This window comes from Nicotiana attenuata, chromosome 7, assembly GCF_001879085.1.
Source record: "Nicotiana attenuata strain UT chromosome 7, NIATTr2, whole genome shotgun sequence".
NCBI lineage: Eukaryota > Viridiplantae > Streptophyta > Magnoliopsida > Solanales > Solanaceae > Nicotiana > Nicotiana attenuata.
Genome location: NC_031995.1, coordinates 58,911,290 through 58,931,382, shown reverse-complemented (window position 1 = coordinate 58,931,382; position 20,093 = coordinate 58,911,290). Strand labels below are relative to the sequence as shown.

Sequence of the window (20,093 nt, the reverse complement as noted above, 5' to 3'; positions counted from 1 at the left end):
ATATTTCTTCTGAGAGGTTGGCTGAGATCTACATTTCGGGAGATTGTTCGCTTCATGGTGTGCCCGTATATCACATTCGACCGGGGTACGCAGTTCACACATACGCGCTTGCTGGAGAGCCAGTTCAGCGGATTGGGCCACACGGGTTGAGATCTTTGAGCAACGCATTTCATCCCAGACGGACGGTCAGTCCGAGGCGGACTATTCCAGATTCTAGAGGATTGAATGCCTTCGAGCTTCTGGTTATTGACTTTGGGAGGTTCGTGGGATCAATTTCTGCCTTTAGCGGAGTTTGCCTAACAACAACAGCTACCAGTCGAGCTATCCAGGATGGTCGCTTAGCTTTTTAATATATGTAGGTGTGTCGGTCTCCGAGTTGGGACTGGTTTGAGCCGGGGAAGTGCTCGATTGGTTGGGTACAGATTTGTTCAGGAGGCCTTGGACAAAGGTCAGATTATTCAGGATAGGCTTCGTTCAGCTCAGTCTGGAAAAAGGATTTATGCACGACCGCAAGGTTCCGAGATGTGATTCATGGATGGTGAGGTCGGTATTGCTCCGAGTGTCGCCTATGAAGGGCGTGATAGATTGGAAAAAGAAGGGCAACTTAGCCAAAGGATTTCATAAGTGGTCCGTTTGAGAGATTTCTTGATGCGAGTGGGAGAAGGTGGCTTATAGGCTGCACTGCCGCCTAGCTTAATAACAGCCGTGCATTCCAGTTTTTTAATGTATCCATGCTTCGAGGTATCACGGGCGATCCAGCCCACGTGTTAGATTTCAGCACTGTCCAGTAGGCCGCCATCACGACTTCCCGAGGGTGGGAAATCCGGGTGTGACATGGAGCTTGATTTAAGAGGGCAAAGGTGCTTTGGTAATTTGAGGTAGTGGTGTATATGTAAGGAGGGGGTATTGGGTAGGTTTGGTATTTGATTGGGGATTTTGGTTCTCTATGCAACCGATCACGGCACACCACATCCCTTTTCTTGGATTGGGCCACAGACTGTAAGAGCCTTGTTGGTAGCCCGTAATGCCTCACAAGTTAGTAACCATCGCACTTTTTACATACCTTCCTCGATCTCTCCCCTAGCTTGATATGTCCGGAAAATTTCCTTGGCCTTCATTAAATACAACATCAACCTCCTCGTAGTATGTTGCGGTGCTTGGCCCGGACGAAAACCTGTTTTCATTTGTTCCTCTTCTAAAGCCGGCTGACCTTAGCGGCTTCTGATCTCCAACGAGTTAGCATACCGTGAATGTTCCGTGGGTTTTTTTTCATGTTCTGGATGATAGAACAACATCTGCGTGCATTCTCAGTGTTGATCTAACAGCTGTCCTATAGAAATCGGAAGCCATACTTCCCAGTTTCGACCACTTCTTCGGGTCTTGCTATGTACAGGGAGATAGGAGCATCCCTTTCAGACTCCTCTTAAAGAGCTTTATGCGAACCTTTTCATCTTTTCTACTCCGACCAGCTTTGTCGCAGTATGTCCTTTAATGAACATCCGGATCCCCGGTGCCATCGAACATGCTTCGAGCTTGGGAGGTCTGTACCCTCGGGTAGTTTCGACATCTGGTTGAATGGCAAGGTCTTCCGTAATTCGTCCTCGATCGCCCCTTGCTTCTCTCAACACCCTGGACTCCGCGTAGTCAACTTCTTGATTTCTGCGCAGATTCTTGATAGAGAGTCTTTTGTCATCAAGACTCGGCATGCTGCGAGGCGGGCTGAATGGGAATGTGGTATGGTTTCGCACATAGATGGGGGTGTTGTGGTGAATGATTATTTGTGGAAGTTTAGTGGTTCAGGGATGAGCAGTGGGTGTTTGCTTGAAGTGTTGGCATGTGTTGCCAGTGGTGATGGGAGTAGGTTGGTTCTGTGGTTTTTCGGGATGTTTTGAGGAGGTGTGGGATTTTGAGTGTTGGGGAAGTTAATATTCTCGGAGTAGTGAGGGAAAATGACATAAGGCTTGCCCAAATTGAAACTTGGGTCCAGTTTTCTTCCTGAATTTCAATAACTTCTGTTTGAGGCTGGGAGGCACTTTCCTTGGAAACCTGTACAACCTCCTTTTTTTACACACCACCGCCCCGGAGATAGTGTATATAGGGGGATGTTTTTCATCTTTAAGTGACATCATTCGAAATGGGAATTATTTATGATCAGAGTCGCACTTGGGATAGGTTTGGTTTTCTGGTTGTCTCCAAGTCACCTGGTTTATCTCGAATCCCAAATCGAGGAAATTTCGACCTTTCATCCAAGTGAAGTCTGCGAACCAGAATTCCTGAACTAAGAAGGTTCTGTTAACCACGGGAAAGGTGTTAGGCACCCCGGATTCCGTGGTTCTAGCATGTCCGCATTTACCTATCATAATTGGCGCTATTGACGTGTTTTAATTACATGTTTCAACCTATAGTGTCAATTTTAAATTATTTAACCGCTTTAATTAATTTTAAGGAAAATTGAACGTCGTCTAAAACGGTTTTTGGATCGCGTCACATGAAACACCTGCAATCCGGAACACATTTAAATTCAACGTTTTTAAGGATTTGGTTTGGGTCAACATTGAAATGCAACAGCCGATTAGGAAGGTAAAATTATTAAATAACGCGCCCTTAAAGCACTACGTTTGTTAATTGCGGGAGGCCATGAAGAATTCACAACACTAAATGTCACGTCCCGGATTCTAAGTATTTTAAAGGAAATAATTAAGATGGGTAGGGCCGCGCATTGGTGATTTATTTGGCGCGGCGCGCCGCCTCGATTCGTTTTAAAGGATATTCGACTAAAGCTTGATAGGCCATGGACTATTGTGTTATCTAAGATGGGCCCTCCATAAAATTACTAAAGGTCTTGCTAATTAACTAAGTATTTTTTCGAGCCCCAAAATCCTAAAGCTGAGCCCAAATAACAAAAGACGCGGCAGTACAAGGGCATGCCTGGAACACAACTGGGCCCTGGAAAGAGAGGCAGCATGCCCTACAGGTCGAATCTACTGCTTCTGATTGCATTTCCCGACACAGGTAATTGGGCCCATAATAAATCATTGCGAGGCAGCCCAGAATTGGGATCATGAAACTGATACCATACAGGCTCTTGTATCAATCGAATATCAAGCCCAAGACCAAATAGCACACACAAGACCTTTTTGTTTTGAATTCGTATTCTATATATATATATATATATATATATATATATATATTATATATATATAATATATAATTATATTATATAATATATATATATATATTATATATATTTATATATATATCTGATTTCCAGATTCGTGAATTGTTTTCAAAACATGATAGACACATGATCAATTAAATCAAATGCCTTCGAACTAGGAATCCATTGGTTTCATTAAACGCAATATTGACACTGTTAACTAGCTTTCTTCGAATAACTGTGAAAACCTCTGAAAATTAGCTTAAATCATATAAAGCAGTAAGGTAACACTTGTGAGCAAACATGAAACAAACTAGTGGTGTCACAAAGGCCTAATTGAACAAGAACGCACCTACAGCTTTTAAGCAAAATGCCAGACTAGAAGATGTCGTATACAGGGGTTAATTCACATAGCTATCTATATGTAAGAACTAAAGCTAGTGAATATATTAAGACAACAGTCACATACACAGTCCTCAATGTTTAAACAGACTAATAATCCGGATCCCAGTTTCCTCAACAAGTTGAAGAAATAGCATGAATTCCAAAATATTACTAGCTATGCTTAAGGAAATGATAACCTAGGTTGAAATCATCATTACAAATTTACACTACTGACATCTTAGGAATTTAAAACAGAAAAAAGATATTGAACTGTTTAACAGGAAGCAGTTCATTCATTTGAAATAGACTTCATAGCATTAACAGCCTCATGTTGGAGCCATCTCAAATAGATCAATCAGGAAGATACCTGGAATTTGAAAAGGAAGAGGGAGTAAGAATCAACAAAGCAGCAGCAGTAGCAGCAAGTATTTCAGAGCAGATTAAACCCGGAGATGATCAAAGAGAAATCCAATTGACCAAATTTGAAACCTAAGCAATTTCAATAAACCAATTAAACAAAAATCCAAAACCCAACTGAATCCAAAACAACCCAATACCAATCCGATTCAAACTCATTTTTAGGCTCTACTATTCAGGAATTGTTTTAAACATGAATCCCTCAAAAGATCTCAGAAAAAAACTTGATGGAACAGACGAATGTTTTTTAGGAGTTTTTAGTCCGCCTGAATTATCAAGGATTTTTCAGTGCTTGGAATTCTGCGCTTCAAGCCTCAATAACACATGCCTTTATAGGCAAGTTACTAGGGAAGCCTTTAGGGGTTTTTGTTTTTCATTTTACACCTTTCCTAAGCTTTCCTTTTTCGCTAGTTAGTCGTCTTTATTTTAGCCTCTGCTACCCAAGTTTAAACTACCGCAAGATCCTTGAAATTCAATTTAAAACCCACCCTAGAAAGCTCTAGGGCTTCTTATTTCTGTTACTCGTAATTCTTTAGCTTAAGTTACCGCATATCACCCTTAAAAGCCCTGAAAATTAAACCGAACTACCAACAAGCTTGGGTCAGGAACAGCTTGGGTCCTCTTGGAATTGGGCACCAGATGAACCAAAGAGCCTAGAGCATACCTCAGCCAAAGACATAAACAGACCAAGTTTCTGAAAATTGAATGCCAGCAGACTCAAATTTCAACTAATTCCAATTGATGATCGACTAAACACTTAGGGGATTTGAATTAAATTGGTTAACAGACTTACTTAGAAAAATTTCTTAAACAACGCTATAACAAGCGCTATGGAGATAAAATTATGAAATTTAAAGAAAAATAAAAAGTCAGGAGCAGAATAATCAATAAAAGGAAGAAAACAAAAATAAAAGAAAGACAAGAAGAATAAACTAAATCAAAAAGAGAAATAAAGGAAAAAACCTACAAGGCTTCACATACGTCTGTACAAGAACTTAATCTTCAACAACTTATTCAGATTTTCGGCGGATTATAATATTAATCGTACTGTTCTTGAAAAGAACACTCCGAATAAACACAACACACCTAAATCTTACAGAATCAGTACGTAAAACTAGAGACCCGGAATTCTGACCGATTAGGGCTCACACAGCTAAAGTGACCACTGTGATTTGAAATTGAAGGTTTTGAGGGAGATTGAGGGTTTATCAGTTATAGATTGGGGAAGTAGGGGTGGTGTGGAGATGTTTTGGTATCACTCTTGTGGTGTTTGGCGGTGGTGGCGCCGCGGACACGGTGAGGAAACGCATGGCGGCGGCCTAGGTGTTGGGTGATTTTGGAGGGTTCCGATGGGATTCGAAGGAAAATTAAGGTGGTTGATGATGGAGAAAGGGAAGAGGGGGCTCTGGGTGAATTTGGGGGGTAAATGGAACGCCGGCCGCCGCCGTGGGGCGATTTTCGACGGCGGCCCAGGCGCGTGTGGAGCGGTAGGGTTAGGGTTAGTCTTGTGAGAGTGATGGGGAAACGAGGGGAGGGGTTCTGAGGGGTAGGGGTCTTTATAGGACATTTTAAATATTATTTGATCCTAGATTCTCGTCTTTAAGATCAAAAAAACCTAGACTGGCACGAGATTGATATATAAACCAACACGGAGTCGCTTGGGGGACTCAGGGTGCTTGGGCCCCGATCCCTGGGCCCAGGCATGGGGAGTGATTCCATGGGTTCAAAAGGGTTTTTGGCTTTTGATTTGGGCTGGTTGGAATTAAATGCAGAGATTGGCCAGCAAAAATAAGAGACTCAATTTTTGATATTCTTTTCTATTTAATTTCTCTTTTGTTTAATTATAAAAACCAAACCAAACTTAACCTAAAATTAAATTAACCTACCTAAAATATATTAAGCTATAACTAATAATCAAAACTATTAATAATCCAATTTAAAGAAAACTAATAAAAGTCAAATGCTAAATTTAAAACCAAGCAAAACAATTACAATCAAGTTTTTGTTGATTTTTGTATTTTGGTAAACCCATAATTAACTGAACTTACTAGTTATTTCTAAAATATAAAATTAAAAAGCCTAGATGCAAATGCAATGCGTATTTTTGTATTTTTATGAATTAATGTTAAATTAAAAAAATGCAACACAAGAAAATTGCAAATAACAAAAATTTGGCATTAATCAGATTATTCCTAAAATTCAATACATTAAAAGAAAAATCCTAAATCTTAAAGGAGACTGCCACAGGAATGAAATGCGCTGACTTGGTCAGCCTATCAACAATAACCCATATCGCATCGAACTTCTTCCGAGTCAACGGAAGCCCAGTAACAAAATCCATAGTAATCCGCTCCCACTTCCACTCGGGAAGCTCAATCCTCTGAAATAAACCACCAGGCCTCTGATGCTCGTACTTAACCTACTGACAATTCAAACAACGAGCCACATATGCTACGATATCCTTCTTCATTCTTCGCCACCAATAATGCTGCCGCAAATCCTGATACATCTTCGCGGCGCCCGGATGAATAGAGTACCTGGAGCTATGGTCCTCCTCTAAAATCAACTCTCGAAGCCCATCCACATTGGGCACACAAACTCGCCCCTGCAATCTCAAAACTCCATCCGCATCTAAGGTAACCTTCTTGGCACCTCCTCGCTGCACCGTGTCTCTAAGGACACACAAATGGGGATCATCAAACTGCCGATCACGGATACGCTCCAATAATGAAGAACGAGCGACCGTGCAAGCTAACACACGACTGGGCTCAGAAACAATCAGTCTCACGAACTGATTAGCTAAAGTCTGAACATCCAAAGCAAGCAGCCTCTGACTGACCGGAATATAAGCGAGACTGCCCATACTGGCTGACTTCCTACTCAAAGCACCGGCCACTACGTTGACCTTCCCCGAAGGATAAAGAATGGTGACATCATAATCCTTCAACAACTCCAACCACCTCCTCTGCCTCAAATTCAACTCCTTTTGCTTGAACAAGTACTGAAGACTCTTGTGATCAGTGAACACCTCACACACCACGCCATACAGATAATGCCTCCAAATATTCAAGGCGTGAACAATGGCTGCTAAATCCAAATCATGAACTGGATAATTCTTCTCATGGATCTTCAACCGTCTCGAAGCATAGGTAATGACCTTGCCCTCCTGCACCAACACTGCTCCAAGCCCAATACGGGAAGCATCACAATAGACTGAATAGGGCCTTGAACCTGTGGGCAAAACCAACATCGGCGTCGTAGTCGGAGCTGTCTTGAGCTTCTAAAAGCTCGCCTCACACTCATTCGACCATCTGAACTGGGCACCCTTCTGGGTCAATCTGGTCATCGGGGCAGCAATAGATGAAAACCCCTCCACGAACCGTTTGTAGTAGCCTGCCAACCCCAAGAAACTCCGAATCTCTGTAGCTGATGCTGGTCTAGGCTAGCTCTTGACTGCCTCTATCTTGTTTGGGTCCACCTGAATACCCTCTACTGACACAACATGACCCAGAAATGCAACTGATCTCAACCAGAATTCACACTTCGAGAACTTAGCATATAACGGACTATCCCTCAGAGTCTGAAGAACCACTCTAAGGTGCTGCTCGTGCTCCTCCTGGCTGCGGGAGTATATCAATATATCATCAATGAACACTATCGCGAATGAATCCAAATAAGGCCCGAACACTCGGTTCATCAAGTCAATGAACGTTGCTGGGGCATTTGTCAACCCGAATGACACAACCAAGAACCCATAATGCCCATACCGAGTGCGGAAAGCTGTCTTAGGGACATCGGATGCCCTAATCCTCAACTGATGGTAACCAGATCGCAAGTCAATCTTGGAAAATACCCTGGCACCCTGAAGTTGGTCGAGCAAATCATCAATCCTCGGCAGTGGATACTTATTCTTGATCGTTACCTTGTTCAATTGCCGGTAATCAATACACATTCTCATTGACCCGTCCTTCTTCTTGACAAATAATACCGGCGCACCCCATGGTGAGACACTGGGTCTAATGAAACCCTTCTCAAGCAAATCCTGCAACTGTTCTTTTAACTCCTTCAACTCCGACGGGGCCATACGATATGGCGGAATAGAAATGGGCTAAGTGCCCGGAACCAGATCGATGCAGAAATCAATATCCCTGTCGGGTAGCATACCCGGCAGGTCCGAAGGAAAAACGTCAGGGAACTCACGAACAACGGACACAAAATCGATCGAGGGAACCTCAGCACTGGAATCCCGAACATAAGCTAGATAAGCCAAACACCCCTTCTCGACCATATGCCGAGCCTTCACATACGATATAAAATTGCGGGTGGAATGACCTGAGGTCCCTCTCTACTCTAAACGAGGCATACCCGGTAAGCTAAGGTCACAGTCTTGGCATGGCAGTCCAAGATAGCGTGATAGGGTGATAACCAGTCCATCCCCAATATAATATCAAAGTCGGCCATATCTAAAAGCAACAGATCTACACGAGTCTTCAGACCCCCAATCACCACAACACAAGAGCGATGGAGTCGATCGACCACGATAGAATCACCCACCGGCGTAGACACATAAATAGGAATACCCAATGCATTACTAGGCATGATCAAATACGGGGCAAAATAGGATGACACATACGAATATGTAGACCCCGGATCAAACAACAATGAAGCATCTCTATCACAAACCAGAACCGTACCTGTAATAACCGCATCTGAAGCCTTTGCCTCGGGCCTAGCCTGAAGAGCATAACATCGGGGCTGGGCCCCACCACCCTGAACCATATCTCTATGTCGATCTGCTGCTGGATGGCCTCCACCCCTGGTGGTCTGAGATCCACCTCTATGACCTCTACCTCATCCTCTAGTACCTCTACCCCCGCCTCTAGCTGGCTGGGCTGGCTGTGGAGCATCTGGTGCATGAATCATAGGACGGGGACCCTGCTGCTGCGACTGAGTACCCCTCAACCTCGGGCAAGCCCTCCTGATGTGGCCATACTCACCACACTCATAACATCCATCTGAACGATGTGGCTGAGGAAACTGAGGCTGACCCTGGTGACCTGAATGACCCCCACAGAAACTCTAAAGTGGCAGTGCGCTGATAGGAGCTGGCGGTGCACTGAATGCCTGCTGATTAAAATAATGTGCCTGAGAACCACGGCCACCTGATGCACCGTGAGAAACCTGGAGAGCTGACTGAAAGGATCTAGAAGGATGGCCTCTACCATATGAATCTCTACCTCCAAATGAGGTACCACTGAATCTACCGGAATGACAGGCTCTTTTGTCTCCCCCGTGACCACCCCCTGCGATAATACCATCTCAATCCTCCGGGCCACATTGGCCGCCTCCTGAAAAGTGATATCACTCCCCGCCTCTCTAGCCATCTAGAGACGAATAGGCTGAATGAGTCCATCAATAAACTGTCTCACTCTCTCCCTCTTAGTGGGGAGTATGACAATAGCATGGCGAGCCAACTCAATGAACCTGGTCTCATACTGGGTGAATGACATTGATCCCTGATGGAGACGCTCGAACTGCCTCCGATAGGCCTCACGCTGTGTGATAGGGAGAAACTTCTCCAGAAACAACACTGAAAACTGATCCCATGTTAAGGCTGGAGACCCTGCTGGTCTAGCTAAACAGAAATCCCTCCACCAAGTCTTGGCGGATCCAGATAGGCGAAATGCAGCGAAATCAACTCCATTGGACTCAACAATACCCATGTTCCGAAGAACCTCGTGGCAGCTGTCCAAATAATCCTGAGGAACCTCGGTGGGTGCACCACTGAAAGTAGTAGTGAAGAGCTTGGTGAACCTATCCAACCTCCAAAAAGCATCGGTAGACATAGCTGCCCCATCACCGGCCTGGGTTACCACACCCGGCTGAGCTGCTCCAACCGGCTGAACTACTGGGGTCTGAATCGAGGGAACTCCCTGCTCCGGAGTACGAGTAGCAGGAGTCTAGGCCCCTCCTCCAGCCTGAGAGACGGCTGGTGCTACAGGAAGCAAACCCGCTCGAGTAACACTCTCCATGAGACCCACCAATCGGACCAGAGCGTCCTGAAGAACTGGGGTAGCAATAAACCCCTCTGGGACCTGAGTTGGGCCCACCGGAACTGCTGGGGCTGGGGTCGGAACCTCCTCGTCAGTGTCAACCTGAGGCTCCGCCACTGGTGCTGCTACTCGGGGCTGAGCTCTGCCCCTACCTCGGCCTCGTCCTCTGCCCCTAGCGGGAGCTGTCTGGGGCTCGGACTGCTGATCGGAAGATGAGGAAGCACGTGTTCTCGCCATCTGCGAAAGAATAGAGTAGAAATTCAATTAGCATTGAGAAACCAAACCGCACGACAAGAAAGAACAAATGTGAAAGTTTTCCTAACTCGGTAGCCTCTGGGGGATAAATACAGACGTCTCCGTACCGATCCCTCAGACTCTACTATGCTTGTCCGTGAGTTGTGAGACCTATGCAACCTAGAGCTCTGATACCAACTTGTCACGACCCGGATTTCCCACCCTCGGGAGTCGTGATGGCGCCTACTAATGAGAGCAAGGCAAGCTAAATTTAATTACTTGTCCATTAATAATCTAATCCATTTTAACAATTTACGACAATAATACAAAAGCAACGAAATTCAATAATAAGCGGAAGTCTTAACATATTATAAATCTGAATAGAAATGCGGAAAGTTCAACAAAATCCTCTACCCAAGACTGGTATCACTGTACTCACGAACTACTAAGAAAACTACATACCAACGTCTGAAAGAGAACATAAGCTGTTTGTCTCGAATACAATGAGCTAACAGATAAAAATAAAGGATAGAGGAGACGCTGGGCCTGCGGACGCCTGCAAGGCTACCTCGGGTCTCGCTGAAATGAAGCCTGCTCCCACACTACTGCTGCTGCTGCTCGAAACCTGGATCTGTGCAAAATAGCACAGAGTGTAGTATCAGCACAACCGACCCCATATGCTGGTAAGTGTCTAGCCTAACCTCGGCGAAGTAGTGACGAGGCTAGACTGGACCACCACATAAACCTGTGCAATTATATACATACAGCGGAATCGAAATACAAGACAAGTAAACAATATGGGAGGGGAAGCATGCTGTGGGGAGATAACAATATTAACAGTAAATCCAGAATAACAGTCTAAGGGCAGCTTGGAATTTAGAGCGGACAAGAAACTAATATCCAAAATAAACACACTTGTATCAATAATTGTTGCGGCGCGCAACCCGATCCCAATATATTACAACACTGTTGCGGCGTGCAACCCGATCCATATCGTTTAACATTGTTGGGGCGTGCAACCCGATCCACAAATATCATTGTTGTGGCGTGCAACCCGATCCATATCATTTAGCATTGTTGCGGCGCGCAACCCGATCCACAAATATCATTCAATGTACGGCATCACCCTTCGTGCTTTAACACTCTTCCTCACCCAATCAACAATCACAAACAAGGACAAGGGAATAATAAAACAAGAATGGAAGTCCCGGCAAGGGGTACACAAACAAACAAATAAAAAACCCGGCAAGGGCACAACATCAATATCCAACAACGTCCCGGCAAGGGAATAAATCATTAACTCTTCTCTTCCTTTCACTTTCATCTCAAAGTTCACACTATCACATGAGCCAATGCTCCAAGGAGTTACTTATCTCATATACCTTCACAATTTGTATTTCAACCTGAGCCAATGCTCCACGACGTTCAAAGAACACAATCTCTTCCACAAGATCGTTACAACATATAGAAGTCATCATTTAAGCATGGAAGGCATAACAACAACCAAACTATTCGCAAATTAAGGACTCACGGTCATGCTAGACACCAATGTATAGATACTCGTCACCATGCCTATACATCGTACTCGACAATTAGCAAGTTACAAATAAGACTCAACTCCTATTCCCTCAAGCTAGGGTTAAACCAAACACTTACCTCGATGCCTTGAACTCAACTCAAGCCTCAACTATGGCTTTATCCCGTAATTCCACCTCCAATCCGCTCGAATCTAGCCACAAATTACTTAATTGCTTTAATAAACATTAAATGAATCAATTTGAATGCATAAAAATGAGTTCCCCAAAGTTTTTCCCAAAAATTCCAAAATCGCCTTCGGGCCCACGTGGTCAAAAACTGAGGTTCGAACCAAAACCCGGTTACCCATTCCCCCACGAACTCAAATATGTAAATTGTTTTGAAATCGGACCTCGAATTGAGGTCCAAATCTCCAATTTTTGGAAAACCTAGGTTCTACCCAAAACCCCCAATTTCACCCATGAAAATCCTTGATTTTAAGTGGAAACATGTTAAATGATGCTAATGATTGAAGGAATTGAGTAGAAATTAACTTACAATTGATTTGGAGAAGAAAGATTTCTTGGAAAATCGCCTATGGGTGTTTGAGTTTGAGAAAATGTGAAAAATGAAACTCAAAATCGGTTAAGTATAAAATATGCTGGGCTGCGGATATGGGAAATGTGAAACTGGGTTCGCAATTGCGAACCCTGCAGGCATGGGATGCGACATTTCTGTTCGCATTTGCGAACTCAGGCCTATCAGGGGACCTTCGCATTTGCGAGCCCTTGACCTTCGCATTTGCGAGGAATGGCTTCACATTTGCGAACATTGGCAGGCCTGGGCTGGTTTCGCATTTGCGAACCAGCCTTCGCATTTGCGAGAGCTGGACCTTCGCATTTGCTAATTCTGGCTTCGCAAATGCGAAGCCTGCAGATCAGTGATACCAGATTTTCAAAAAATGCAAAAATGCAATCCGACACCGATCTAAAACTCACCCGAGCCCTCGGGGCTCCAAACCAAATATGCACACAACCTCAATAACATCCTACGGACTTACTCGTGCGATCAAATCGCCAAAATAACATCAAAAACAACGAATCAAACCTCAAAATCACAAGTTTTTCCTCAAACCTCATAAACTTTCAAATTTAGAGTTTTAAGTCCGAAACACGTCGAACGACGTCCGATTTCAACCAAACTTTACAGAAAGTGCTTAAACCACATATAAGACCTGTACCGGGTGCCGGAACCAAAATACGGGCCCGATACCATAGTCTTTTAATCAAATTTCATTTCCAATATCCTTAATTATTTCCAGAAAATAATTTCACACAAAAATTCATTTCTCGGGCTTGGGACCTCGGAATTCGATTCCGGACATACGCCCAAGTCCCATATTTTCCTATGGACCCTCCGGGACCGTCAAATCACGGGTCCGGGTCCGTTTACCCAAAATATTGACCGAAGTCAAATTTATTCAATTTAATATCAAAATTTAGCCTTTTTCTCATAGAATTCATATTCAAGCTTTCTGGCTGCGCGCCCGGACTGCGCACGCAAATCGAGGCAACCCCAAATGAGGTTTTCAAAGCCTCAGAAGCACAGAATGAGTAAGGAAACAAGTGATGGCCCTTTGGGTCGTTACACTCCACCACCTACTTACCAATCATCTCCACCTCCCTCATATCAGCCTACTTCACCCAAATACTCCCAACCCACACGCGTCTACCAAGCCTACAACACCCAACAAGCTCACTATCAATCACCTCACCAAAACTTCCCTAGACCCTGACCAAACTTCGACTGCAGATCTCCCAAACAATACACCGCCATTGCCGAACCTATCGACTAGCTGTATGAAAGGCTCAAAGATGCTGGCTACGTCACCCCTATGCCTGCCATAACTTCAGAAAATCCTTCCCAATGGATCAACCCGAACAAACCTGTGCATACCATTTCGGCATGAAGGGGCATACCATCTATGAGTGCCGCTCTCTGAAGGATAAGATTCAGGCTTTGATTGACAACAAGATCATCGTGGCAAAGGAGCCTGCTCCGAATGTCCGCAACAACCCTCTACCAGAACACAAGGGTGGAGGTGTTCACATGATTGAGATAGAAAATGATTGGGACCCTAAAGGATCGATTGGATTGATCGCTGAAGGTGACGAGCCAAAGAAACCAACAATCACACTTAATCCGATTGTAGTCCAGATCCAGCCTTCTGGAGACGCTGAAGTGAACATGTCCATACCACTTGAGTTTGAAACACCATCTTCTACAAAAACGCCAGGACCAATTGAGGTCGAGTTTGGGTCCCCAAAGGCACCTACGCCATTTGAAGTTGCTGTGTTACCTTCCAAAGCAAGGGTACCCATCCCAGTGGCAATGTCAGCAATAGCGCCATTCCATACAAATACCATCCCCTGGGATTACACAGCCGAGGCAAGGAGAAAAGGAAAAGCCAAAATCGGAAAAGCAGTTGCGGCGCAGGGTATGACAAGAACCGGCAGGGTTTATACCCCGGAACATTTAGCTGAATCAAGTAAGCAGGCCCCTGGACGGCCTATTGAAACTGGACCTGATGATCTCTGGAGGAAGATACAAGCAAAGGAGTACTCAGTCATTGATCAACTGAATAAAACACCGGCACAAATCTCCATCCTAGCTCTGCTGCAAAGCTCCGATGCACATAAGAATGCCTTGATGAAGATATTGAGTGAGGCATATGTACCCAGCAACATAACTGGACGAGAAATGGCAAACATGGTAGGGCAAGTATTGGAGAGTCATAAAATCACTTTCCATGAAGATGAGCTGCCGCCGGAAGGGCTAAGACACAACAAAGCATTGCACATCACTGTACAGTGCGAGGATTATTTCATCACCAGGATTCTGATTGACGGAGGGTCTAGCCTCAATATTTATCCATTGGTAACTCTCAGAACATTGGGGAAGAGCCTGCATGAGATCAAGGATGGAGCCATCAATGTCAAAGCTTTCGATGGATCCCAAAGGTCTACTATTGGGGAAATCAGTTTGTGTCTACAAATGGGATCGACCTGGTTCGACGTTGAATTTCAAGTAATAGACGTCCCGACATCTTACAACTTGCTATTGGGACGGACCTGGATCCATACCGCTGGAGCTGTAGCATCAACCCTACACCAGGCAGTGAAGTTTGAGTGGAATCACCAAGAGGTGATTATTCATGGCATCGGTAGCAATCCCGTATACAGTCGCCAGACCATCCCGGCAATCGGAGGAAGAATGAAGATAGGCGGAGAAACCTACCATCGCATTGAGCGAGTCAACACCGTGGACAAGGATAAATGGTGGGATGACAAAATTGAAAGTATACTGAATTGGTGTGGATACGAACCTGGCAAGGGACTCGGCAAGAACCTCCAGGGAATCGCCAAACCTATCAAGCTGAAGAAACGTGGTACCACTTTTGGTTTGGGATATGAATACACTTGGGAAGAGTTCAACCACTGGTCGCCACCATCGCGCAGTCCCTACTACCCGCTGGAGCATCCAATACCTCGCCTGGAGCAGACTTTCAAGCCAGCCGATGTCATATATGGGTCGGAAGAAGAGGAAGCACTGGCGGCAATGAGAAATTTGTTTTTGGAAGATGATAATATGGACTGTTGTGTCATTTTCGAGGAGGAGGGGGAGGAAGGCTCTTCCATACAGGCTGTAAGCCGAGGAGCACGCCTCAACAATTGGTCCATCAGAACCACCAGGGCCCGGAAAGCTTCAGGGTAGCAAGACTGAACAAAGCACCATGCATCATCTTTATTTTTGCTACTTGACTTTCTTTCCGCATTTTAATTTCGAAATAAGAGCTCTAATGCTAAAAACAATTATGAAATTTATCAAAGCATTTCAGTTTCTTATAAATCTCGCTCTTATTACCTTTTATCGTTTACTTTATTTATTTACACAGCATTACTATTTCTTATCTTGATGAACCGACGATTGTGACTTGCAACGAGACAAGGCAACAAACGGATATAGACTCAGAAGAAGATGATGTACCAAAAGAGGTTGTTAAAGAGGTTGAGGATTTTGAGAATAGATCTAAGTCCAATCTGGACAAGACTGAGGTTGTTAACTTGGGAGATACAGAGAATGTCAAAGAAACACGCATCAATGTTCATCTATCACCATCAGAAAGGAAAGAATACACGGAATTTCTAAGGGAATATGAAGATATATTCGCCTGGTCGTATGATGATATGACCGGTCTCAGCACATCTATTGTGGCTCACAAATTGCCAACCGATCCTGCATGTCCCCCGGTAAAGCAAAAGCTCAGGAAATTCAAACCTGACTTGAGTTTGAAAATCAAGGAAGAAGTCACCAAGCAAGTCAAAGCCAGGGTTCTCAGGGTAGTAGAGTATCCAACATGGTTAGCAAACATCGTGCCAATACCGAAGAAGGACGGGAAGGTTAGAGTCTGTGTCGACTACCGGGATCTCAACCGGGCCAGTCCGAAAGACGACTTCCCCTTGCCAAACATACACATTCTAATTGACAATTGCGCCAAGCATGAACTGCAGTCATTCGTCGATTGTTTTGCTGGGTATCATCAGATATGGATGGATGAGGAAGACGCGGAGAAAACTTCTTTCATTACGCCGTGGGGGATGTATTGTTACAAGATGATGCCATTTGGGTTAAAGAATGCTGGGGCCACCTACATGAGGGCCATGACTACTATCTTCCATGACATGATACACAAAGAGATCGAGGTGTATGTAGACGACGTCATCATCAAATCCAAGAGAGCCACTGACCACATGGAAGATCTGAGGAAGTTCTTCAACAGACTGAGAAGGTACAATCTGAAGCTGAATCCCGCCAAGTGTGCATTCGGGGTTCCTGCCGGAAAATTACTTGGGTTCATCGTAAGTCGCCGAGGAATAGAGCTGGATCCATCAAAGGTTAAGGCCATTCAAGAATTGCCACCGCCAAAGAACAAGAAGGACGTGATGAGTTTCCTAGGGAGACTCAACTACATCAGCCGGTCCATAGCTCAGTCCACTGTCATTTGTGAGCCAATCTTTAAGATGTTGAAGAAAGACGCCGCTACCAAATGGACTGATGACTGTCAGAAAGCCTTCGACAGAATCAAGGAATACCTGTCAACACCGCTAGTTTTGGTTCCGCCCGAACCAGGTAGACCTCTATTGCTCTACCTTGCGGTATTGGATGGAGCATTCGGTTGTGTTCTAGGACAACATGACGAAATGGGGAGAAAGGAGCAGGCCATCTATTATCTCAGCAAGAAGTTCACCCCATACGAGGCCCGGTATTCTCTATTAGAGCGCACCTATTATGCTCTGACTTGGGTAGCTCAGAAGTTGAGGCATTATTTCTGTGCCTATACTACTTATCTCATATCGAGGATGGATCAGCTAAAGTACATCTTTCAGAAGCCCATGCTCACTAGCAAGCTAGCCAAGTGGCAAATCCTGCTGAGTGAATTCGACATTGTTTACGTGACTCAAAAGGCAATCAAAGGACAAGCACTGGCAGATCATCTTGCTGAAAATCCTGTGGATGGAGAATACGAGCCTCTAAAGACGTATTTTCCCGACGAAGAGGTATCTTTCATAGGAGAAGACATTGCAGAATCCTATGACGGTTGGAGAATGTTTTTCGATGGAGCAGCAAACTTCAAAGGAGTTGGCCGAGTACGAAGCCTGCATCTTAGGGCTCAAGATGGCCATTGACATGAACATCCAAGAGTTGCTAGTGATTGGAGATTTGGATTTACTTATACATCAGGTCCGAGAAGAATGGGCAACCAAAAACTCCAAGATACTCCCATACCTGCATCATGTACAGGAGTTGAGGAAGAGATTCACAAAGACAGAGTTTCAGCATGTCCCTAGAGTTCAGAATGAGTTTGGCGATGCATTGGCTACCCTATCCTCTATGATTCAGCATCTAGAGAAGAATTTCATCGATCCTATCCCGGTAAAGATTTATGATCAGCCAGCTTACTGTGCTCATGTCGAGGAAGAAGCGGATGGGAAACCCTGGTTTCACGATATCAAGGAATATTTGGTAATAGGAGAATATCCAGAGCTTGCAAACGCTACTCAGAAGCGCACACTTCGAAGGTTATCCAATAATTTCTTTCAAAGCGGAGGAATCCTGCACAGGAGAACTCCCGATTTGGGATTGTTAAGGTGTGTCGACGCAAAGGAAGCATCCAGGCTATTGGAAAAAATTCATGCAGGAACCTGCGGCCCACATATGAACGGTTTTGTCTTAGCCAAGAAAATACTCCAAGCTGGTTATTTTTGGATGACTATGGAAACGGACTGCATCCAGTATGTTCGAAAGTGCCATCGCTGTCAGATACACGCAGACATGATAAAGGTGCCTCCCAATGAGCTTAATGCAACAAGTTCACCGTGGCCATTCGCCGCTTGGGGAATGGATGTTATCGGACCTATTGAGCCCGCCGCATCAAACGGGCACAGGTTCATTCTAGTGGCAATTGATAATTTCACCAAATGGGTTGAAGCAGCAGCATCATACAAGACAGTGACTAAGAAAGTCGTGGCAGACATTGTCCGCGACCGTATCGTTTGCCGGTTCGGCATCCCAGAGTCGATCATTACTGATAATGGTTCCAATCTCAACAGTGACCTGATGAAAGCAATGTGTGAAACATTCAAGATCAAACACAAGAATTCTACAGCCTACACACCTCGGATGATCGGAGCTGTAGAAGCGGCCAATAAGAATATCAAGAAAATACTAAGGAAAATGATAGAAAAGCATAAACAGTGGCATGAGAAGCTATCATTTGCTTTATTGGGGTACCGCACCACAGTTCGCACATCAACCAGGGCAACTCCCTATATGCTGGTTTATGGTACAGAGGCAGTCATTCCCGCCGAGGTAGAAATTCCCTCGTTGAGAATCATACAACAAGCAGCACTCGACGACGCAGAAAGGGTAAAGAGTCGCTACAGCAGTTAGCCCTCATAGATGGGAAGAGAATGAATGCAGTTTGTCACGGTCAACTTTATCAGAACAGAATGTCCAGAGCCTTCAACAAAAGAGTCAAGCCGAGACGATTCACACCGGGACAGCTAGTGTTGAAGAAAATCTTCCCACATCAAGATGAAGCCAANTTAGGGGTTCGGTCACAATTCAATAAAATTTTCATTTCCCCCGCTATTGGAAACTGGGGCAGAATTTTGAGGAGGATCCTCAAAATTCCGAAGCGATTTTCAGCCATTCATCACACGCAACCGTCAGAAGCACCAACCTAGTAAACTGGGGCAGAATTTTGAGGAGGACCCTCCAAATTCCGGAGCGAGGGAGGTTGCAATGTCTTGAACCGCGTCGCAGTCGTCGGTTCATCTAAAGAAAACTACTTTTTTTAATTGTGTATTTACGTTACATTTTTTTTACTAATCATGCATGACTACTATCAAAGTTGCTCTGTTTAGCAACGCTACCCCAATGAAAACAAGGGCCGAGCAGGAAAAGCGAAGTCCACGGGAAGACGAGCTAACCTTCCCCCCTTTACAAAACTCACGATTTTTCTTTGGATGCAGGCACCCAAGACATAAAATCATCAGATACGATTACACACTCATACTTTTTCAGGAACACAAGTCTCAGAATCATCACCTATTTACAATTGCTATCCATACGCGACATCCCCAGCAGAGTCTCCATGCTGTCGATGCCCCTTTTTCTAAAGGCGAAATCGGGTTTACGACATTTGGCCGGACAACTCGTTCCCTTTTGGGAGTTGGGTTTGAATTGAAGAGTCGCCACCTTAATTTAAATCCTGCATCGGCTGATATATCGCCACTTTTATTTACATCTGCTGGCTGAAATATCTCCACCTTTATTCAAATCCTACATGGCTGAAATATCGCCACCTTTATTTAAATCCTGCATCGGCTGATATATCGCCACTTTTATTTACATCTGCATAGCTGAAATATCGCCACTTTTATTTAAATCTTGCATGGCTCAAATATCGCCACCTTTATTTAAATCCTGCATCGGCTGAAATATCGTCACTTTTATTTACATCTGCTGGCTGAAATATCGCCACCTTTATTTACATCTGCTGGCTGAAATATCGCCACCTTTACTTAAATCCTGCATGGCTGAAATATCACCACCTTTATTTAAATCCTGCATCGGTTGAAATATCGCCACCTTTACTTAAATCCTGTATGGCTGAAATATCACCACCTTTATTTAAATCTTGCATCGGCTGATATATCGCCACTTTTATTTACATCTGCTGGCTGAAATATCGCTACCTTTATTTAAAT

General features: G+C 44.4%; 1 protein-coding gene across 1 annotated transcript; it reads right to left on the bottom strand.

Annotated features, from left to right (window-relative positions):
- Window positions 7,491–7,910, bottom strand: LOC109230649 (RNA-directed DNA polymerase homolog; the record flags this gene model as incomplete). Its single annotated transcript, XM_019396101.1, has 1 exon — window positions 7,491–7,910. A coding segment is annotated over exon 1 (420 nt), but the record flags the coding sequence as incomplete, so codon positions are not given.